Raw genomic sequence first — 24,347 nt, forward strand, 5'->3', positions numbered from 1 at the left:
GCTGCAAACACAACTTTCAGAGTTCTATATGAAACTACTTAGGCTCAGCTAAGAAAGAGTAGGAAGCCCCTTCTTACACAATTAGTCACACTGACATCAGGGTCAGAGTAAACTTGTCTTGAAATCCAAACAAAGCAATGGTTAAGATGCAGCTATTTAATCCAGAGATGGAATCTACTATTTATGTGGTGGTAGGGAGAAAATGTGAGCCTTCTGAAATGCATTCTCTTTCCCTCCCCACAAAAAGATGTCAGGAGAAAAAACATGTGTGCACATAAAAAGGTGCAGGATATGTTTATTATAAATAAGTACTCATACAAAGACACGGATATCACATGGAGAATTCAGTCAGATTCTTGCTCCAAATTATCTTTTCCTCATAAAACGTAATATAAATGGAAGATCAGACTTGCTATTTGGCAACAAACATTGCAAAAATAGTATGTATTTCCATGAGGAAGTACTTCGTTACACCTTATTCTTGGCTCACTTCATGTTACATGACTATGCAGTTGGTGACTACAATTTTCAGAACAGAAAGAACAACAGAAGTTGGGTCATGCTCAAATACATTATTTTTATAATAAAACCAAATCAAGTCTATCCATGTGCAACTTTAGATTAGCTGATTAAGGTTTCAATTGTAACAGTTTATGCATTTTTATTTAATTTTGAACTTTAAAATTCGGTCTATTACATGACATCATATATCACAAAGATGAAGCCATTTGCTTCATTTTCTCTGTAGTTCAGAAAAGTAGATGGTGAAGTTGTCTTACACTGAGATCCAAGAGCCTCAGAGTTTAAATTGATGCTAAAAACCTTTTAATGGTTTAAAAGGTGCTGTGGGTTGACCCCACTCAGCAGCCAAGTGCGGCTGCTCACTCCCCTTATCTCTCCTCCACCCCTCAGCAAGATACAGAGAGAGAAGCAGCAAAAGCAAAACTCACTGGCTGAGATAAAGAGTTTAATGAATGAAGAAATTATATGAAAAGTAAACCACGAAGTGATGCAAAGGCAATCCTTCACTACTCCCACAGACAGACTAATGTCCAGCCAGCTGACAAAGAGCCACCTTAGAAGCCACACAACCTGCATGCCCTTCTTTCTCTACTTCTTCCTTCTTTTTATTGTTGAGGTGATGCTTTATGATATGGAATAGCTCTTTGGCCAGTTCAGGTTGGCCAGTTCCCAGCCACGTCACTCCCAAACTCTTGCCTACTCACTGTGGGGGCAGAGCAGGAAAAAGAAAGACTTGACCCTGGAAAGGGTTGTCCAGCAACAGCCGAAACATCAGTGTGTTAGCAACACTGGTGTAGATTTTAAATTTAGGACACAGCCCCATATGGGATGCTATGAAGAAAGTCAACTCCATCTCTTCCACACCCATTACAGAAGGAAAACCCCAAGAAGTCAGCTATTAATATGCATGAGATATATCACATGTAACTCACCATTTGGAAGCCCAAAAATCAAAAGCAAGTCATCTACTGTAAAATGCTTCCAGAATTTTACATGTGCCATGTGTCAGATTTACCTAACTTGACAGGAACCCACTATAGTCAATACTCTGCCTAACATTGCAGCAGTGGCTTTGACTAGGGTACATATAAAACAAGCAAGCGCAAGGCCTTACCCAAACATACAGCTTTGTGTGGGATCTTGTGGGACTTGCATCCACATTATCAAAACTAGTCTGTTTTCCTCCTACAGTTTGGATACTGGTATCTACTGCTTACTCCAAGCAGGTTGTGAGCACTATTGTACAGTAGATATGCATAAATAGAATCATAAATTAAATAAAATAAGCTAACAAAGTGCTCAGAAAAGCAGCTCTATGACTCTGCCACACTGAATGAGAACTCAGTTTACAATGTTTGCTTACTCTAGTTCCAGGGGGGAAAAAAACCAAAAAAAACCAAAATATAACCCCTTCACAACAGAAACTACATATTCTACAGAACACTTCTTTTTAAAAGACTTCCCTGTTCCACTACCCAGGAGCCTCTATGGCAGTGACACCCCCTTCTGTCCATAGATATACTGGGAATGGAGGGCAGAAGTGATGGTCTATAGAAGCCATCAGTGTGTCTTAAAAGACCTTCAGAGCTCCTCACTGTCTGTGGGGACAACCGTTCATTAACCCCAAAATAACCCAAACAGCACTACTCCCAAGGACAGTAGTTTCAAGTCTACCATGAAGCTCACTTCTGAAGCGTAAAGGTGTGGAGCACTTCAGGAGCTGGGTGTAAACAGTGCATAGCTTTCTGGCATTTTAAGATGTTTAAAGGCAAATGCAGACTACACTCCTCTTTGGGAAACTACTTCTCACCTCCAGAGAGTGATAGATGAGAGCCAGGAAAGAAGTCTTCACAAATAAAACAAGAAAGGCCACTGCAGACTAGAGTGCCACAAAAATTAACCTGTAACACTGAGAAAAGTATTTAGCAATTCAGTCTTACATGCAAAGGCCACTCCTGCAGAGCAGTAAAGCTCTGTTAGACCAGGTCAGTGCTTTCAGCTCGGTGTTGCTGCCACAGGAGCTGTTTTGGGGCTCCAACCCAGGAGTCGGAGCTGGTGTGGGGCTCCAGCCTAGGGGAAAGTGTCTTCTCTGGAACTCGGAAGCATCTCTCCACGCAGCAAGAGCTTTCTAGGAAAGCTAGTCAGATTTGAACATGGACCAAGCAAAGTTATCTGCCCTGGGTTTTAAAGGTAGTATTGCTCACTAAAGAGTTCTGTTCTGAATTTGAGAGGCTAAGGCACAATGAAAGTGAGCAATAAAAGCCACAATTATCGGTGTGCAATTTAAGGCAAACCAGGCTCCACTTCCAAGTGAGCTGAATCCACTTTAAGGCATATGGGGGGGCACAATGAACAGCACCTGTCAAATCTAAACAGGACTAGAAATTTCTTCTCTTTCCAAAACATGTGACCCAGATTTGGATTCTGGGATACCAGTGAATAAAACCCACAGTTTTGTTTGAGGTATTAGAAATTTTACAGCTTGTGCACAGCTCTGTTGCTTGCCACACATCTCAATGCAGATGTGCCAGAACCACCAGAGTCCTGCTGCAAAAGCATCAGCCTCAATTCCCATTTCCTCTCCCATGCTTTTCTGCAGCAGATCAAGGATATTTGCCATTCCACAGCGCTACACAGCAAGTAAGCTCTCTTCTAAACACGTCCAAATAGAAGTTTCCAAACCACAAAATAAATAGTTCTTACAGTAAGTTAGGCAGCAAAAGGCAGGTTATACCTAATATTTTGTATTAAATGTAGTGTTATTTAACTTTTTTTTCCTTGCCCTCAGTGTAGCAATTACAAGAGACCCTTTTGAACAAAACAGAGACTTCCACAGAAAGTAACAAATTAGTTTACTTTCTGGGCTTTTTAGTTCCTGTCATAACAAAATAGTGATCATCTTGCCTGCTCTTTGGAAGAGGAACTTTTGACACATCAGGTGTTCTTTTATTATATGCCTGCTTCTCTGGGAGTGGCTTCTTGGCTGCTTGGGCCAAGGTTTTGTTCGTTGGCACATTTTTGGTTGAATGCTGACCTTTTATGGAAGGCTGTGCTGGCTTTTTGGTCACTGCTGCTTTGGCTGAAGTTTGAGGAAGCCGTACAACAGACAAAGGTGTGCGCTCAGCAGGTTTGGATAAAGAGGCTCCAGCCTGGGGGGGATTACTGGCATTTTGCTCCTTCTGGTCAGCTGATGACACATTTTTGCCTGTAGGTAACAATGGAGGTGGTGACTTTGATGCTTTGCTAAGTGCAAGAGAAGGTGCAGAAGCTGAAAGTTTTAGCTTAGAAGCAGTTTTCAAGCTCCTTGCTAGGTGAGAAGTTGTTTGGGGGGCTTTCTGAGGATGCTGAGACTCAGCACCTGAGATCTGAATATCATTTTCAGCAGGTTTTGCAAGGAGCTGCTGAGAATGTGCAAACTTGGCAACAGTGTGCAGATTTGTAACTGGCAGGCGAGCAGGTCTGGGAGTGACCGAATTCGCTTTGGTTTTAGTGGCAGATACAGGTTTGCATTTAGCAGGGACACACTTCTGTTTTGAAGCTGTTGTTCCAGCTGCCCCAGACAAGTGAGATGGTTGTTTTCTAGAGGGTGAGAGGACAGGAGGGATTGTTGATGCTGGGGAGCCTCGAGACAGGGCAAATTTCACCTTGGTAGCATCGGGGGACCGAATACGTTTGCGCAACATTTCAGAGGGAACAAGAGCTGTTCTTGTTCCTGCACGTGAAGAACTTTTGCTTCCAGGCTGTGAAGGAGCAGAAGCTGGTGAGTTGCATGCAGGAGACTCCAGTTTCTTTGAGGTGCCAGCTAATGGTTTGAAAGGAGACTGCACACCTGCTCCTGAGGACCCTTGTAACTTGGACCTGACTGTGGATGACTTGGCAGTGGAAGACGGGGTCACCGCCACTCTTGGGGACTGATGACGTTTAGATAAAGCCTTCTTGGCACCGGCCTCAAGACCTAAAACAGGAGCAGGAGGTTTTGATGGCTGCTTTTGAAACATATTGACAGCTGACATTGGATTCATAAGAGGAGGCTCCTGATTTCTAGCTGACAAGCTGGGGATACTGTCACTGGTGATCCCTTTCTGAAATGCCAGGATTTTTTGTTCCAGAGTTGCAAACTGAAGCACTCGGCACGGATCATATTTGAGCAGAAAACCTTGAAGAGTGTCCCAGCCTCCACCAACACGTACCATCACATGCTTGCCATGTAGCATCTGGGGAAGAGAGGGTGGGAGCAGAAGAACAAGAGAAAATTTTATTTTATTTTTTTTCATCTTACATTACCACCTACTGAAATTGACTAAAACTAGCATTTCCTTTCTTACAGAGAAAGATTTTAAAACAGAGAAATTACGTGATAAACAAGGTCTATTCTTCCCAACTATTTTATTAGATAGCTTCTCCTGCATAGATAGTAATTCTGTGTCAGGAAATAATGGAAACATCTTTATAGAAGACATTTTAACCATTCTGTAATCATCTTTTTTTAGTATACAGAGTTCTGGGCATGGGTTTAATTTAAATTATGGATGTTCTTGTAACAAACTCTTATGACTGCTGAGAAGAATACTCAACTACCCCGCAAATTATAAACCCCAAGAATCCAGGTTTTGAACAAGCAACATTCTCAGGATATTCTATGGCATTATCCTTATTTTTGTTGCAAGTCATTACTGAAATTTTAGAGACACCACAAAGAAATAATTACCTTAGTTTAGTACAGTTGTAAAATCAATGTTTGTGGATAAAAGATCTAAAGAATGGAGTAATTACACCTATTTAGAATAGGGGATTGAATGAAAAGTTGTCCCAACCTAAATAATTCTTTAATTCTAAAACAACTCCATAAAAATGAGGTATTTCACTTAAAAGCATTTCTTTCCCCAGAATAAATATAAATTGGAGTTCTAAAAATCTACTTACTCGTATGAAGAGTATTTTATCTCCCAGCCTATAACGTCCCTCTGATAAGTATTCAATTGAAAATCGATGGGAACAACTGCAGGGAGGATCTTCTGCTATATGTTTCACCTAGTTATAAATTGAAAGCATTTGTTAGTATTTTGACAGAAGCATGAGTTTAACCATCTATTGAGTTAATAGATGGTTCTTCTATTAGATGGTTCCTTCTTCTATTAAGAAGGAAGACCCAAGAAGGAAACTACTGAAAAAAGGGGAAAGGGAGTCCCCAAATAAGTGCTGGGTTAGAGAAGATCTGCCCTGAAGAGCCACTTAGAAATGCAACAAATTGTAAGGGTGACACTATTGCCAAGAAGGACAAATAGTGAGTTTTCAGAGAAAGTAAGGATCTGGTGGCTAACATTTCCAAGGAAACAGAATTTTTACATTACAACACAGAGGACCTTTAAAACAAATGAATTTTTAAGCAGAATAGGAAAATTGTTCATCATTTCCCCTCTGGGCCAGTCCACAAGCTGTACAAATAATTTCCTTTTCTGCACACAAATTCATTTCCAATTGGTAGAGCTACAGAGGTTTGATTTAAAATCTTCTTTCAAAAGACTTTCAAACCCTACTTTAACATCTGATGAAGTTTTATGAAAAGATCAAATTGAAGAGAAACATTCACTGCAGTCACAGAATATTGACATGCCAGAAAAACTGAATGAGAGCATTTCTTATACCCAAAGAAGCAAGGAAAAGGAAGAAGGGAAAGGAAATCAACGTAGGTTATATGTACTCCAAAACATATAGAACGGGCATTTACATTTTCAAAAACAAACAAACAAACAGGTGCATACCCTTCTGTTTTCTGTTTGAGGAGGCTCACATGTGTTAGATGAAAACCAGCCTGTCCTTACTGAGACAGATCATACAAGTATGAAACTAACAGTTTCATTTAAAGCCCATATCACACTAAGCAAGTAGCACTTACTGCCTCATGTAGTGCCCCATTGTGACAACATGACTTTGGTGTGGTAAGAGGTGATGGTGGCCCAGAAGTCATCAGCAGGGTTTCTTCTAGCTCAATTTCCTTCTCTAGTTTTACGAGTACAGGAGGTTCAACTCCATACCTCAAATACCAAAGCAGAATGTTTAATTAATAATTTACTAAAGAAAACAAAAAGAAACTGATGATAACAAACTTCCAAAATTATAAGTAGCTTGGCAGACAGGGACATCTGAATCAGTCAGAGGAATAATTGCCTTGATAATCCAAAGAGAAGGAGCATCTCTGCGTTTCCAACAGAAGCCCTTCCCAAGGTAGCCTTGGTGTTACCAGAGGATGCAATAAAAATACTGCCAAAACTACGCAGTTGAGGTCACATCCAATTTAGATAGACTGTCTTAAAGCTTCCAGCTCTGCACTAGAAATAAATCAAGTCTACATTTAGATAATAAAGGGATACCTTCCAAAACACTGAAAATTTTTAACACTTAAAATTTTATTTAATGCTCAGTGAGTTCTTCCAAGAGGTACAGATAAGCTGAGTGCATAACTTAAACACACAGCTATAGAAACCAGCATAGAACAGCACTTCTCCATGGAAGGAGTCTGATAAATATTTGAAAAAATATTCATATTGTATGATGGTCCTAGAAAAGCTACTCATTACTTTTTGCACAGAAGTAACTGCACTGCACTTAAAAGCTGCAAATAATGCCTTAACTTTGTCTTAGCTTTTACTTAGTAGGAAGTGTCCTTCAATTTCTTGTTAGGAGCAGGTGTGGATCACATACCCAGATACAATGCGCCCAATTTCCAGCAGACAAAGATACACTTGTCTTGGATCCTTGTGCAACACTAAAAGGGAAGAGAATAAAGAGGAGTTCTAGATCATATTTATTGCAGGAGGCCTATGCAATTAGGTACAGCCAAGAGAAGGGAAGATGAGGTATCCACAACTATAAATTTCCCATCATCCTACCCAGAGGCAGGGTACATGATCATTGATAAAGCACTGCATGCTTTGCAACTCTAGTTTTCTATTCCATAAAGGCTTTAAACTCATCCTGGCACTCCTGAAACCACTTTTCTCTTCCTCCTATGATTTCCCTTATTGATGAGAACAGGAAACAAAGAGACGTGAACACTTCCTGTTCCCTACCCTCAAATGCAATATCATAGTCTTAAAGATGAAAAGCACTTAACAATTACAAATAGGAAAATACATCCATCTGTTCATGCTCATGCCTATAGTCACAGCTAGGTTCATGCACTATGGAAGTTACCATCCACAGAATGATACACTGCAAGGGCCCAAGCTGACTAGTGGATGGCTACACAGCCAGTCAGCCTGAGTGGTTTTAAACCTTGACTGGGAAAGCACAATCTGGGTGACTGTTACCAGTTAAGTAAGTAACAGATCTTTTTTCTTATCACTACTTCAAAAGTTCCAGCTCTATATTTACAGATGAAATTCAACATCTTTCTGATGTTTGATTTGATATTTAAAATGCCTTTGCTTTAAATGTGTTTCCTAAAGTATAATCCAAGTATGAAGTCAGATTTTCTTGTTTACATCTGTGCCAGTTTTTAAGCCTGCTTTTCAAAAGATTTGATTATGAAGGGTAAATCTAGAATAGAAAGTTGACATAGCCATAATCTACAAGCTACTTTTAGCAGTGAATTAATATATTTTTTAGTGTATAAAATGCATGTGCATATTTGCTAGCTGTAACAGAAGTGTTGTAATTTGCTCAAATGGAAGAGGGAAAAATCCAAATATACCCCTAGCAAAGAGCAAGACATTTGTTTTGGCTTGATGTCAAAGGGCATCCCATGATGCCTAATCTTCCTTTCTGCTGTCTCAGGAGCCTCTTGATTTATTTCCTTCCCAATCATCTACAATTTTCAGGAGGTGCTGCTATATGTGCCTGATGGGAAAATGACAATTGCCAACTTATCCTTCCCCTATTTCATTCATGAAAAATGGCTTGAAAGTCTGATGGATAACATCAGTGGAAAGAACATTTCATCTAGGAGGCTGCAAGTCTGCTTATTTCAACTGCCAAAAAGGCTCACAGAAGATATTCATGCCACAAAGAAAGCTTGTGTCAAGAGTTACAGACTTCAAAACACTACTTTGCTATTAGTGAAAGCCACAGCACTAGGAAATCATGTCTGCTTATCTCAGGGAAGATAAACAGGTTCTAGCTACCTGTCTATTTACAGGAACTAATATGTTTAAGCAATACAATTCATACAAGGAACTAAAAAAACCAAATTAAAATATTCTTGTAACTCAGTTCTACTTCTGTATTTCCTGGCACTGAAAAAAGATACACTCACTAGTTAATCAAAATGAGATAGATGCAAATGATGGAGTTTTCCCAACTGTTTTAAAAGATGACTTATCCAGTAGAGATGCTGTTGGGAAAGATGGGACAGGAAGGGCTTATGGATATGATTGTCTTGTAAGAAATACTGGAGATGTAAAACCTGTGAGTGAAATAGAAATGAAGGCCAGCTTTGAGATGTAGGCATGGCAGGCAGGAAAACGGTGATCAGCTGGAGTTAGGTTAAAGGACAGAAAACAAAACGACCCAAGGGTGTAGCTCCTCTCCACCCTGCCAAGGTATCAGGGAAAAAGTAGATAAGAAAAGTAGTTTTTAGAGTTTAGAATATAGGATGATATGGTAATATAGTAGCTCTCATAGGCTGCGTGCAAAGTTTGTAAGTTTTGTATCTTGCACAGGTTGGTCACTGTAAATTAGAATATTCAACACAAAAGGAAATATAATGTATTGTAACAAGGTCCTCACTCTCTTGCTTTTACCTCTTCTACCTCTTGCTCTTACCACTCCCTCTCTCTTATCTTGCTCTTACCTCTCTTTTACCCCTTTTAGCTTTTTTACCTCCCTTACCTCATACCTTCTCTCTCTCTCTCTTTGGGGCTTCCCTTCAGCCGAGGCTGGTGGCTGAAGGCAAAGCCCTTTTTACCCACGACCCTCACAATAAAACCAGGTGTTTCCAGAATATCTCAGGTCTGCAGAATTCCTTCTCCCTGCCATCCACGGATGCTACTACAAGATGCATGGGAAGTCCAGCCAGCAGGTAAATAGCATTTAATGGCACAAAGACTTCAAAATACAGTAAATACTATGACAAATTCATATGATTACTGAAAACAAAGATACTTCTCATATTTTGCTAGTCTGCTGACAGACAGATATTTTGCTTATTAAAAAAAAAGAAAAAAAAAGCCAAACAACAATTGAATTTGGCTTGCCATAGAAAGTTTTTTATTAATTAATTTTTACTGACATTATAGCTGGTAGAAGAGTATTTCCCTATTTATTATGCGATGGAAGTACAATCCTTTCAACTAGCAGTCAAAAAAAATTTATTCCATCTTTTCAGTCTAGAAGATGCTATACAGCACCAGTTGTGCACTGGGCAGGCATACTCAAAGTTGGTAATATTTATTTTTATAACTATCTTATTAAATGAGGAAATACAAATGGTTTAGAGTCATGTTAAGTGTGTCCTGAAGTAAATGTTAATTACCAACAGGCTGTTGCCATTTCAGACAACGCCTCGATGTTGTCTGAATAACCAAATTTAACTTAAATAACCAAATTAAACCATCATGAATGTATTATTCTGAGGGATTTTTACAACAAGAATGAGCTCTAATACCAAATAAAATACCTCATTGTGAGTGGACTCCATGACCGTGTGGTCTTCCCACACACAGAAAGTGAAACTACCATTTTCCCCTCTGTTTCTCAGTGGTTCTTTTTACTGAAGAAAAACATGGTATTTTGTTGCACAGCTCTCACACTTCATCCCACAGTAACTTTCAGAAGTTTGGAAAAGCATCATGCAAGTTATATTAGTCATTGAATTGATTTTTCAAGGCTTTTATTTGGACACTGCCTTAAAATAAAAGCTTGCACAAGACATGCAGAATCAAGAGAAAAAGTTCAAAAGTCTATAACCAGGCATCTCCCTGACCAGGTAGTTATTCACACAGAGATCAAAGCAAACCTTATAAAAAGAATGAGTTACCTAAGCCTTCAGATTCAAAGAGGTATGTCTCATCAACTCCAATGGCTCTACACCAATTAAGAAAGTTGGCTGTATTATCTCTGGCAAAGAAAGATCCTGATGGAGCATCCTTCTTACATGGAACTTTTCTCATAGGAAAATTCTGGCAAGGGAAGAAAACAAAAAGTACATTGTGCACAGCAACATTGCCAACAGATTTCAAAGTATATTTGCAAAGCAAAATATACCCTAAATTCAGAGTACAGAAACAGTTGTAACTATTTTGTGTTCACCTCACTATGAAAAAAGCTACACTAATACAGAAGGCATTCTACCTTATCATTGTGAATAGTCAACAAGTGAATAGTCCTTAGTTCTGCAGCCTTTGTACCTCAAAGTAACAGAGACTCGCTTGAGATTCACATTTCAACTAAGCATTGCTTCTCAGTAAAAACACTGAAGCCCATCTCCAGGTTTGGATACTTTTATGGCTGACCTGCACACGAGTTCAGCTACCACTTTCTGGCATAAAATATACTACCGAGTGCCAATGGATATCTTATTAAAAACCCACACTGATATCAGGGGAACAAACTCCAGACTTGGACTAGATGTTCCTCTGGCAAGACTTCTACTGAAGTCAAGCTAATAACCTAATAAGGACCTTAGGATGTCATTAACAAAACAAGTAATTTGTTGAATGAGCTTATCCATCTATAAAGCCACTTTACTATTAATCAGTCTCTCGACACACAGCATACAAAACACTTTGAGAAGCTTCATTCACCTGCTTTCCCTGTAACTACTACTTAAAATTTAGGACTTACATATATGTATTTTAAAAATCATTATACAACTCACCCTTAAATTATTTGTGCTACAACATTTTTTAACTGTGTTTTGAAGAACATCAATCAATTGGCAAAGCAGTACCCCATTATCAAGTTCTTCTAGCAGTTGTTCTGCTTTGACTTCCACTCCTTTAAGAAAAAAAGTCAATATTAGAGTTACCCCACAAAAGGTAAGGAAGTTTCATATGAAGGCAAGAAGTTAGAGGTGACTCCCACAGCATTCCAGTGTTAAAGACCAGAAAATAGAAGAAATATATAAGTAAAATAAAATAAAATATTAGTGTAATTAGATTTTAATTAGAGTAACAAGATTCAGAAATATAAAGTAGAATTATTAATTGTGCAACCCTTAAGAGGCGGCAGCTAATAAAACTGACATCAAAGCATGCACTCTAATGCAATTCTACCAGCCATTCAAACTCAAATACACCAGATCGTAAGAGTACTATAGCTATTACACATCAGCACTGACTAGAACATTGGAAGTGCTTTGAAATTCATTAGAGAGATTTTTTTTTAAGCTCACCCAGCAAACCAGACAGCCAGATTGAGAGATCTTCTTGCATAGGCACCAAAGTGGCTTCATGCCGCACAGATATCCACTGGTCATACAGGCACACGTCTGCCAAACCCGGCCCATGCCTCGGAGTCAGAGGACTTCGGGGACTCAGGGGAAGCTCATCTCCAAACCACACCTGCAGAAGATTTCGGTAAGCTGAAGACAGGAAGCTCTAATATTTGCAGTTAGATGACAAAAAGTTGTGGTTCTGAATAAATTGTAGAACTATTATTCAAAGTGTAAGTGTTCACTTCCCTTTCAACAGATACAGCAAACCAACACAGCAATCAAATGGTTCTGCTCTTGTTAGTAACTTCTGCACCAATATACTACTACATTCATTCTCTTGACTCCTTTGGATTTAAAATTACATACTTACCTGAATATAGAACAAAGAGAATATGCATTAAATGCTTCAGGTTTTCTAACTCAGCACATTTTAAGTCATGAAATCTGAAAATTATCATATAATTTACTATAGACTACTGATTTCTTGATCAAACATTTCAGAGGCATTTTGTGCTTAAATCATTAAAAATTATAGCATTAAAAGAGGAAATGTTCCCATGCAAGGACATAACACATTTGTTGAACACAAATACCTAGCATTTCTCTTCAGGACTGCACATTTTCTAAATAAGAGGTAACTTAAATTTCAAGAAAAGGACTACACTGAAATTTTGTGAAGAAAAGTTCCCAAAGACAGAGTCCTTCTGGTATTCTTAACTATTTTCCTTCAGTTCAGTGTGTATGTTAAATACATTTATTTATACTTAAGTGATTAACTAGAATATAAGTTATTAAAAAAACACTTCTTAATCATGATGGAAATTTTCCAATAATCTCAGGCTTTGACTTCAAAACCTTCTTAACTAACAGCACTAAGAAGTGAATGGGTCACCTATCTGATAATAACAGTAGGTTATCTTTGTCACATTGCTCCTTGTAAAAGAGAAAAATTACTACCTTTTTTTTTTAATCTGAGGGGAATCTAGTATTTCATCTGCTTCAGGTTAGACTTTTGTATTAAAAAAAATAAATATTATACATGTATACAGGATTTAAATACTTCAAAAGGCATTTACCTGAATTGCATTATGCATGGTCACCTGCTTTACATTAGTTTCTCCTCCTGAGGAAAAATAAGAGATTTTTAATACAGTCTCTCCTGCTTTCATGAAAATCCTTAGAAAAACCCATCGGCACTGTTTTGGAGAAATAAGAATTAGTCCAACAGGAAAGAGGGAAGGGGGAAGAGGGAAATATTTTAGTAGCTAAGGTTTTGATCCAGTATTCAGTCAACTTCAGTTCTCTGCCCTCAGATAAAAGTGCAGTTATTACAGCATAAGGAGCAACTAACTTTGCATGCATAAAAAATGCTCCAAAGTTGGTAAGATTTTTAGGAGCCATGGGACACGCATTTTGCCAAAGAGTAATACATATACTTCAAACCATTATTGAATTTAACACTGTTGCCACTGATCTTTCCTTCCAAGTTATCACAAGTGTATCTTGTACATGTGTGCAGAGAGATTTATGCCTCCTGAGTTTATGTAAATACTTGGAAGACCATGAAAACCTTAAAGCAAATAAATAATTTTGACAAATAAGATTTTCTCTTATAGAATCATAGAATTGCGTGAGTTGGAAGGGACCTTAATGATCATCAAGTTCTAGCATAGACAGGAGAGAATCAATGTTTTTACAAATCTTTGTAGGCAGCATGCATGCACTAAGTTTTCAACAGAATGCTGAAAACTACTGCAGCAATAGTCATCAGTACAAATCCCTGGCAAAACGAACATTAAGGAAACTTTAGAGACAATCCAGTCAATGCTTTCTCTCCTGTATTTTCCAGCAACGCTTTCAACCATGGGAAAATCCAGCACAAGCTCCACACTGGGCTAAGGATTAGCAGGTCTTTCCCTGGAGGCTCTAAGTCTGACGATGCATTGCCAGGTTAGCTGCATGCATGTGTACAGAAGGTACTTCTCCATAATTTTCAGTGGTATTTTACAATGTCAAAAAGTTTCTATCTGTGTCTTGAAGTCTGCTAAAAACAATTTACTTGCTCAGTTACTTAATAGCTGCAATAAAATTTCACCTTACTGATTAAACTGAAAACCAGATTGCAGACATCAGACATTTTTAACTCATCTGTTTTCATTTAAAAATAAGTAATTTTCCTCTCCTGTCCCAGATATTTAGGCTTTGTATGTAGATGGCATCTTCTCTCCTGCACAACCTGGCCGTCCTATGACAAAAGGCTGAATAGCCTACCACAGAAGACACAAGTTTTGTAAAAATTCTCACCCCTTCATCCTACATAGGAAACAGCATGGTGTCATTTTCCCCCTCTTGTTCCTTCCCACTGCCTTAAACCTCACAGACTTTGTGGGACCGCAGGTATCAGGCATTTCAAACAACTTACCTCTACAACTGGCAAATGAGCAACCAGCTTGATTTCAGGTGAAGACACTTCCTTGTATCAGGACTGCTAGCACTTCTCAGACCTTATCAGAGGCACTCCAAATGACTTCTTTCCCCTTCCTTCTATTTCTAGGAAAGAAAAAAAAAAAAAAAGAAGAGACATCCTCTCCTTGATGTCATTTTTCCTTCCATGAATGAACAAAGGAATGGAAGGGTATATACCAAGCATTACTAATGAGCATGCTATGCTTCCCACAGCTTTGTCCAGGGGAATACATTTTCCTTTCGCATAAGAAAGCTATTGTCCTAAGAGAAGCTCAATAAGAGGCTTCATTGATTAAAAAAAATAAATAAAACAACAGCAGAACAGGCAGTAGAGAAGTTGGTCTCATTAAAATAAGGAATTCCATATAGTCTAACAAAAGCTCTAGCATATTAACTGCCAAGGGAAAACAAAAGACAGCCTAATTCACAGGGAGCACTCAAAACATGAACAAAGCAAAATATTCACACTGCAGCTATCAAAGGAATGCTCAGCATCTGCAGTTCTGTGGCATGCCTAACAAAAACTAGTCTTGCCAAAAAAAAAAAAAAAAAAAAAAAAAAAAAAAAAAAAAAAGAGGTTGAGGAAAATTGTGGCACTTGAACTTCAAGGGCCTGTTCTTCTAAAACAAGTTATTTTGTAAGCCCCTATGTCAGATCTCCCTAGAAAGTCAAAAGGCTTCACTTATTATCAGAACATCTAAAAAACATTTAACAAAAAAATCCTCTGATGATGCGAACTACAGTGCATGAATTTTGAGTTGAAAAAGTAATACAGTACCATTACCCATTTGCAGATGCCAAACAGTTCAGCTCAGAGATTGCAGGGAATACAGACTAATTTAGCCTTGTCACTTACTGCGAGAAGCACAGGAGAAGACCCAGATCTACCACCTTCAAGTAGTCAGCCTGCAAATGTGCAGAAGGTGTTGTGGTGAGGTGAATACTGCAGTATTAGGCAGAGTCATAACCAATCTGACTTCTTCTAAAACCAGTTGGGTTCCCTGCATCAAAAAGCTGTACATAATGAATGATGTAAGTATCTGATACTGAATTTTGGCAGCTCCAGATAGGACAGCATCAGTTTCTACACATGCCAGTTTTATCAACTCATTCAACAGACATTTGGTGTTCAGACACTGAGGTCTGTGAAAGAAAGAACCTCAGAATAAAAGTACATTGTAACACGTCCCCCGCATAACTTCAGGCCATGCCATTATCACTTCCAGGCAGACCCTGATATCCTCAAGGTCCTTTGGGACAAGAGACTGAATAAGGCCGTCACAGTAGAAACAATTCCTTTAATAATTCTTCCCCTTCCTCTTTCTGGTGCTGTTTCTTCCCCATTTTCCCCTCCCTGCTTCACCACACAAAACAAGGAAAACACCAGAAACTTGTGGGCATTTCCCAACCAGGGGGCAGTCAGTCCAATTTCAAGCTCAGTAAGCATAGAGGTCCCCCACCATCAACCCCACTTTCAGGAAACACCTAATTTCTGCTGGTATTTCTGCTGCCAATGGCTCTGTGGGATGGAAGGAGAGGAGCTGTCACCTAGCCACACCTTACAGCTGGATCAATACAGGGATACTGGTTTACTAGGAGACAGGTGGTCAGCCCCAAATGATACATCAGAGATGCAAGAATTGCCTTCAGCTGGTTGAGTGCCAAACCTCCAGTGAGGGACTAGAGGTATGGATCAACACCAGGTAAGAGAGATGAGAAAAACATCCCTAACTACTGACATGTGGCATAGGGATAGGCATTCCTCAGGAAAAGGGGTGCAGACACACCCTGGACATGACCACACAGACTTGTGAGACCACAGTTTGTCTCTGCTCTCCACAGAGATGCCCAGCACTTTGCCTCCAGACACTCTGAGAAACAGCAGAGTCAGCAAATACTAAAGCACTTTACAAGAATACTTCAGGGTGTTAACACATGCTCTTAGATGCTACATTAGATAGCCTGCTTAGGATCAGTTGTATCAGTATTTATAGATCACTCACTGGGGCCCAACCAGCAAGACATGCTACGCTAATTACAACCCTTTCTGACGCACAAGATCAACCAAGTCCAAATCCCATTTTACTTGACTGAACAGTTAACACATAAACAAACAAACCCCACAACCCTACAGATAGTTAAAACATTGATGAAGCAGCCATTGACCTAGCTCAAGTGGAACTCAACACTTGGTTCCACAGGCTCATTAAAATGCCTTCTGTTAACAGGCTCATTAAGAAAAAAAACTTGGGTAGAAAGACTTCTACATCTTCACCCTATATTTAAGATATAGAACATCTTCTATTCCATCAACACCCAAAGCAGTCACAACAGTATAACCCAGAGCAACTGGATTAGTCTTGACAGTACCTACTGAAACTCATGTTTATAAACACACTGAAATGAAAGAAGCTGTCATGTCAGTATCTGTTGAAACCTACTACAGAACAGTGAAGCTTTTCTTACAGACACATCTACTAACACGCAGAAGAAAACACGCACAAGAGACATGCACTGAACCGAGCGCGACTCCCTCCATCACCACAGCAATTACAGAGCCTTTTTGTTGCATTACTGAGTCAGCAGGAGCTCTGCTTCCCTAGGGAGGCCTCAGAGGCGTGAAAGAGAAAGAACCAGACCAGTCAGTCCGAGGTGATGGGCTTTAAGGTGGCAACCACCTCCTTACATTAAGGCCCTCTGACGGCTCTCCGCGGGGACTGCCTTTCCACAGCTCTCCATGAAGAGCTCGAAGCAGTGAGCAGAAGCGGTGAGCACGCTCTCCCTACCAAATGGGAACGAAGGCCCGAGTGCACTTGTCAGGGCAGAGAAACCCACCTGAAATCAGGGAGGAGCACTCGGTCCCAACAGCTGCATCTCCGCAGGAGACAGGCAGACGGCCGCTTCCCACAGGAGCATCCAGTTCGGGCAGAGGCTGGTTACACCGAACACACCGTGCCGGCTGCTCCCTCACATACAACAGCCAAGTTCTTCTCACCCTCCTATTTCTACACCACACTTCTGCCAGCAAAGTAACGCGGAGGGGAGCTTTTTGTGATGCCCATTCAGCAGGCTGCTGGCTGGCCACAGTCAAGAGTATTACGACTTAAATATAAAATCGCCTCTTATTCTGAAAGATGCACCCGGTACAATTTCAAATGCATGGGCCAGCTAGGCCTTGTAGCTCCTGAAGGAATACATGTACTTTTCCCCATGTCTTGATCTGATAATATGCCAAAGGTGACACGCGGCATCCCTGGAACACGGCCAGCTTTGGGGCAAAGAAAGGAGACAGACGCTTTTCGACTTATTAAGCAACATGAATGAATGTTTTAGCCAAGAGCACTGGGGCAAATTTCCTACAGAAACAACACCGCGTCCTCAAACGCCTGCGTAGGGCACAGGAGAGACTGGTTTGAAAGCTGTTATGCAAAAGCTCTCCCCTCTCCCTTCCCCACGGTGAGTTTCGAGGCACTTCCCTTCCGACACGCGTGACGGAGAGTCCGGATGGACCTGCCGCCGCTGGCCGGGCCGATCCCAGGGCCGGCTCCGCCCAGCACCGGGCTCTGCCGGGGCTCCCCGACACGCGGGGCTCTCCGCGCCCTCCCTGCGGACAGCGGGACCCGGGCCCGGGAGCTGCGCGCCCGAGGCACCGAGGCGAGCGGAGGGAGCCCCGCCGCAGCGCCCCGCTCCCGCCCGGGCTGGCACCGCCCCGCTGCCCCTCAGCCGCCCCGCACTCCCCCGCGGGCCGGGCCTGGGCCACCGCCACCCCCCGGTGCGGGCTGCCGTCACACCCACCGCTGTGCCGTGCTCTGCTGTGCCGTGCTCTGCTGTGCCGTGCCGTTCCGCGCCGCGCTGTGCCCTTACAGCGCACCGAGCGCCGCCGCCCCGGCCCGCGCCGGCCGCTCCTTTCGAAAGCGCCAATGGGCGACGGGGGCGGGCCCGAGCCCGCCGCACCTGGCCCGGAGCCGCCACACCGCCCCCGGGCCGCCATACCGCCACACCGCCCCCGGGCCGCGACATCGGGACACCGGGACACCGCCCCCGGGCCGCGACATCGCCCCCAGGGCTGGGACATCGTCCCCGGGCTGGGACACCGCCACACCGCCCCCGGGCCGCGACACCGCGACACCGCCCCCGGGCTGGGACATCGGGACACCGCCCCCGGGCCGGGACATCGCCCCCAGGGCTGGGACACCGCGACACCGCCCCCGGGCTGGGACATCGGGACACCGCCCCCGGGCCGGGACATCGCCCCCAGGGCTGGGACACCGCGACACCGCCCCCGGGCTGGGACATCGGGACACCGCCCCCGGGCCGGGACATCGCCCCCAGGGCTGGGACACCGCGACACCGCCCCCGGGCTGGGACATCGGGACACCGCCCCCGGGCTGGGACTCTGCCCCCAGGGCCGGGGCTCTGGCCGGCCGCAGCCGCCGTCGCTGGAGCCGTAGGGCCCCCCGGCAGCCGGGCTCCGTTCCCGCAGCGCTGGGCACGGCGCTGGGAGCGGACCGCAGCACGAAGAGTCCCCCAGCCCGCCCGCAGCCCCCGGCGCCATCCCCAGCTCCGGCACAGCATCCGGACACGCGCACCTGTTCTGGGGTGCTGCTGGGGGTATTTTCGAGGGCGATTAAGCACCGGCAATTAAAGTTATAAAGCAAAACAACCTGTGACACGCTTTCACAAAGTAAAGATACTCTATAATTTTTACTTCGAAATAATAATGCAATTGCAGTTACATGTTACATCGTGAAAAGAGTTTTTGTGTGTATGTGGTTTTTCTCCATTACATAATTTTTCATCTTGAGAAGAAATAATATCTTGCATACATTACATGAACATATTTCAGAGTTGAACAGCAAATGTCTATGACATTAATCATTTCGGCTGCTTTATCACTGTAACTGTCTGGAATATATTCTTTGGCAGAGGTAAAAAAACCCAACAACAAACAAACAAAAAAAAACAAACCCCAAATTAAAAAAAAAAAAAAAAAAAAAAAAAACCCCAAAAAAAACTGCAATAAAAAAATACGTATGGAACCTTACATTTTCCCATTTCTTTACGGAGGAACAGTAACTGCAATTAACTTAATTGCAGCAGGAATTAATTGGGTTCCTCTGAAGAGCTGGTGGGCTCTTTCTGATCAGAGGGTATAAATACAGAAAAAGGTATACTCACGTGTGAGGATCTGATAGCTATACACTATTCTGTGCATGGTGAACAAAATGACTTTTATGAATCCATGGCATGTTTCTATAAAAATGCAGTAAAGAAAATATAATGCACCGTGAGCTACTTTTCTATGAAAATAAGTGCTATGTGGTCCTTTTAAAAGATATTTCTCCAAAAAAAAAAAAAAAAAAAAAAAAAAAAAAAAAAAAAAAGTATCCATCACTGCACATCCCAGATCTCACAGAGAAGAGGTGTGAATTTGTGATCGTTCACTCTCCATGACATCAGCATCTCTGCATGATGATGGTTAAATGTCCGTAATTCTGTGAGACGACCCAGAAGACATGCAAAGTGTTGAGGGTTATCTGGGTGGTGAAGTTTGCAGACTTTTTGTAGAATATCCAGCAATGGTTCTTGAAGCCTTTCCACAGAATCTCTGTCCTTTATGTATTGTCGATCTGATTATGGTTTTAAAGAAAATAAGTGATTAGCAAATATGTGCTCTGATACATTGCAATTATTTACACTGATAAGTTAGTATAAAATATTCAAATATTTACACTAGCCACTGATGTTCATACATACAAAGAATATTTATTTTCAAATTAATATAAAAATGTTTAATGCTATATTTTTGCTTTAGGGTTTTCATGTAAGCATCCCACTTCTAGCTAGGGAAAACTTTTAACCTTCTCAAAAACAGAAGTGTTTTAACTCTGCAACGTTTCACTGGAGTTCTGTCATCATCTCCCCATGTAGTTCTGCGCCAGAGTACATCTTGCAATGCAGTGCAAAAAATGAGCAATATCCTAAGGTCTTGGAGGCATACTACTCCTGGGGAATTTAGCCAGTAGAGTGTACAAGCAGGCCACCAGGGTGAAATTCAAACATCTTCATCCTCAGATTAAAGTTCTTTGTTAGAAAATACTTGCCCTTTTTTTTGTTCATATGGAAACATGTGTTTGGATACTTGGATTGGGAGGAAAAGAAATTGGATTTTTGGTATAAAAAAAATTTCCTGAGACACACTGACTCAAAGAGTGATGGAAATGCTTCACCTTCCCATCTTTCATGAAACCTGATTTGGAAACCTCCCAATAAAGTCTGAAGACCTTCATTGTCATACTCTATTCTAAGTTATAGGGTTTCCCAATTTCCCTCTAAAATATGTGGCATTCCACAATGGTCAGTGGTGATGTGCATGTAGCCACATCTGGGGTTTTCTAAAGGAAGGAGACTGTTTTGCTAAGCCGTGAATAATTTTTAAAAATAATTTTTAAAAGCTGATTATTTAAGCAGTTTCTTCCTTGTATTCAAAACCAAATGGTGTAGCAGGACATTTGGAGTTTGTATTTATATGCTTGTTTTCTGGTTCAACAACTGAATATACAGAATGAGCATGCACATTCAGTTCACATAGAATGTAAGTTTTTACAAGTCTCATGTCATGCTCCTCATGCTTTCTTTCCAGAACCACTAATATTTAATTCTGGATGAGAAGTTACCTGGAGACAGGATTACTATGGCTGTGAGCAGTGCATATTCTTCCAGTGTCATCTTCAGCTCTCCAATACTTTTATAAAAATTAAACATGGGAGTTATGAATTCATCTGAGATACCTGTGAGAGTGAAAATATAGTTATAGTATGTCTTAATTATTGAAGCACTCTGGTTTATTATTACACAGCAATTATTTAATATTTTGTATTGACTGTCTTGGTGGGAGAAATCTACAACAGAAATCATTATGCAAAACAATTAGTTATAAAAATACAAGCACATCTTTGTTTTCCAGAGCAAACTAGACACAGGCAAACACTGGAAATTTCTTTTTGCGTGGTTTCAAAGTCTTTCTTTCAAACAATTCATTTTACTCTGCAGGTTTGTCCATCTGGCTCTTCAGGACAAGTCTCATGCATGGTTTTCTTGTTGTGTGGTGATAATCCTCTTTGCAAAGCAGACCCTGTGCTCCCTGTCTCTGCATTAGTTGTATGGAAATTTCTCAGGGTGTATGGTTTAATTCCATCCCAACTCTACAGCTAACTGCCTTGTGCAGTTGCCTCAGTTGTCTCTATAAAGACACTTAATTACTCCTTTTATGTAGCCTGAAACTTTCATTAGTTCTAGGATTACCTGTAGTCCAAGATCAACTTGCTTGCAACTTCTACTACCTTAAAGCATAAAATAATGTATTATAAAATACAGAGCAAAAAATAGCTAAAATCCAGGCCTTTCTAAGAATGGGTTCATGTGATTCTCTCACCATCAGCCTTTGGGGTTTCCAAACTAAGGCATGCCAATGAGACTTCTTCTTCCTGACTTTGTCATCAGGTCACAATGTTCCTAGTTAGCCTTAAATTACAGATGTACTCCATCCTGCTCTTTGGTGTAAAAGAGAAGTCCTGTGACATCAAAATTACTCCTTTTTTGAATGATATGTGAGTCACTCAGAGCAGACGCTAAACTATTGACAGCAGCTGCTTACTGCTCTGAAGCAGTGTAGACATCCAAACCAGTGGTTCTGCAGCAAGAGCCTTTTGGCCCTGCTTGGCTGAATGGATGGAAACCTCCTCAGTTCCCACAGATGAGGGCCACAGCATCTCTTGTAGATTTAATCTTATTTTTGAGCTGTTCTAGGAGAAGTCTTTATAACTTGTTTTGGAGATCACATGAAATAATGTGAGTTTGAGTGTTGTGTACAACAAGAAGTTGAAGTCCAGGACTAGTGAGGTTTGGAGTGCCCACAGTAGGCGAAATTCAAACTGAAACTCAGCAGGTGGAACTCAAAGAAAGGAAACATGAAGTCACTTGACTCAACTATGAAACAGTCACATTGTGCTGTGACAGTGAATTTGCTTCAAGCAATGGAATAGTTATGTGTCCCAACAGTGAAAGAATGGTCTTGCAGGGTGTGGTTAGTTTTATGGCTGAGTCATGTGTTTAAACACATGACACGAGCAACCTATGTTCCCTTCAGATTACAAGCCACAAATCTTCTTTCTGTGATGAGTTCAATACTACTGAGCCTGAGTCAATTAAGGGGATATATATAATGCAGGTCAGCTTGTCATGTAGAAGTTAGTAACACAGCTGGACCTTACAGAGCAAACAATAGTCATAGCATCTAATGTGCTGCAAGGCTTATGTTGTTAGTCATCAGTGTTAACGACTTAAAATTTTGAATACTTATTATTGCTAACTTTTGGGCAGATCACCGGTCTCTCTCTTGGGTGGTTTTAAATGCCAAGGTTCCTTATAATATGTTAGTAGCATATATATATGGCATGCCAAAGTCTTAAAGTTTGCATGGAACAAGGAAAAAAAAAAAAAAAAAAAAAAGTAAAAAGCTGGGCCCTAAAGCACAGCAAATGAATTCCTTTCATGGAAATAGGCAGCTCAGCAACAACATGAAAAAAGCCAAGACAAACTTGATATTTTTAGAATTCTCTGTGCAAGGTATTGTGCCGCTGGGCACAATCATCTTGACAGGAAACAAAAAGTGGTAGGAAGTGAGCTGTGGCCATTCCCATCATTTGTTTCTCCTATTTATAATTTGAAGATTTTTTTTCTTTTGAAGGTCAGGTTAACTTTCAGCTGGATTAATTATTGCTTTTGGTGACCCCAAACTCCTCAAATCTTGTTGTATATATAGCAGAGGTAGAGTGAAAATGGTGCTGGCAAACAGGATGTGGAAAAACTAATTCAGGTCCAAGCAATGCCTAAGCATGTAGTGAAAGAATCCCTGCCCAGAAAACTTATAAGCTAACATTAAGTATGAAAGGGCGAAGCAAAATATGAGTATAGATGTGAAAGCACATGAAATTGCTGCAGAGAACTCTGCATTAGTGCACTGCAAATAGAGAAATAAAACCATAGAGATGAAAGGGAGGAAAAAAAGGGATGTTTGAACAATGCAAATGATTTATCACTTTTCCTAAGAAGAACAGAACTTCAAAGTTTTTAAACTGATATATGTCACAAGACAATTATGACAAAAATCCGTGAAAAATTAGCAGTTTTGGAACTAGGATAATGGAATCTTTTATCTTAGTAGTTTTGCTGTCATCTCAGCCATGCTGGAGTTTCCCTGCAATTACTTCATCTTCCTGTATGCACATTACACAAATTGCCTTTCTGTCACAAGAGGGGGCTGTTTTCCAATGTGATTGTAAACAGTTCGATTTGGATTTAATAAGCTGCAACAGAAGGGGGGAAAAAAGGAGGAAACATAGGAAACAGATGTTTATAGTTCCTTTTTTTTTTTTTCCCTAGCTACTGTATGAGATGTTGCCAGTTCAAATTATCAGAACAAGAATTAAAGGTGATTTGGCGCTTGTAACTGGAAAGGATAGAGGAGAAATTATTTGCATAATTTTCTCAATGTCATTACTACAAGTTACAACTCAAAAGTGAAAAAAAATTCCAAATAGATAAAATTATATTTCTGGCCTCATTGAGAGGTTCTGCCTAACCCTCTATATTTAGATCAGACGAGAGCCCTGCATAGTGCTGTTAGGCAGACAGAGTTTCCTGGTCACTGGTAATAGTGCCTCCTTTCTAACTTTCTTCAAAAAGGTTTCAAAAATCTTGTTTCATGGAGGATTATGGCAGTAAGAACATGCTTATCCTTCATATGTCATTCGGCATCTTTTTGCATTGTATGAATTCCTACCGAACCCAACTCAGCCAACCTGCAGAAGATACTGCAGATCATTTGATTATTTCCTTATGTTCACGCATGTCTGGCTGCAAACCCAAGCATGGTCAGTGCGAAATACAAGCTTTACTGAATGCAGCTTTGCAGCATCAAACT

General features: G+C 40.9%; 2 protein-coding genes across 4 annotated transcripts in view; both read right to left on the reverse strand.

Annotated features, from left to right (window-relative positions):
• Window positions 1-317: 317 nt before the first annotated feature.
• GAS2L3 (growth arrest specific 2 like 3) lies at window positions 318-15,352 on the reverse strand. Of its 2 annotated transcripts, XM_083860682.1 has the most exons (10): window positions 15,219-15,352; window positions 14,319-14,446; window positions 12,973-13,019; window positions 11,855-12,023; window positions 11,339-11,457; window positions 10,499-10,640; window positions 7,225-7,288; window positions 6,419-6,557; window positions 5,446-5,553; window positions 318-4,736 (listed from the first exon to the last, which is right to left on the reverse strand). In XM_083860682.1, exons 3-10 carry the CDS (start codon window positions 12,988-12,990, stop codon window positions 3,375-3,377), a joined length of 2,121 nt encoding a protein of 706 aa, XP_083716808.1. In that variant the 5' UTR covers window positions 12,991-13,019; window positions 14,319-14,446; window positions 15,219-15,352; the 3' UTR covers window positions 318-3,374. The 2 variants fall into 2 exon arrangements, with proteins under 2 accessions (XP_083716808.1, XP_083716809.1); XM_083860683.1 differs by lacking the exon at window positions 14,319-14,446.
• A 3,939-nt stretch (window positions 15,353-19,291) lies between these two features.
• The window catches only part of NR1H4 (nuclear receptor subfamily 1 group H member 4), a 36,076-nt gene continuing 31,020 nt past the window's right edge, over window positions 19,292-24,347 (reverse strand). For both annotated transcript variants that reach the window (XM_083860299.1, XM_083860300.1), the window contains 2 exons: window positions 21,040-21,153; window positions 19,292-19,992 (listed from right to left, as the gene is read on the reverse strand). In XM_083860299.1, the coding sequence (XP_083716425.1) occupies window positions 19,754-19,992; window positions 21,040-21,153 (353 nt within the window). In that variant the 3' untranslated portion in view covers window positions 19,292-19,753. The remainder of the gene's footprint in view (window positions 19,993-21,039; window positions 21,154-24,347) is intronic.

This window comes from Zosterops lateralis (assembly GCF_965231275.1).
Source record: "Zosterops lateralis genome assembly, chromosome: 4".
Lineage (NCBI taxonomy): Eukaryota > Metazoa > Chordata > Aves > Passeriformes > Zosteropidae > Zosterops > Zosterops lateralis.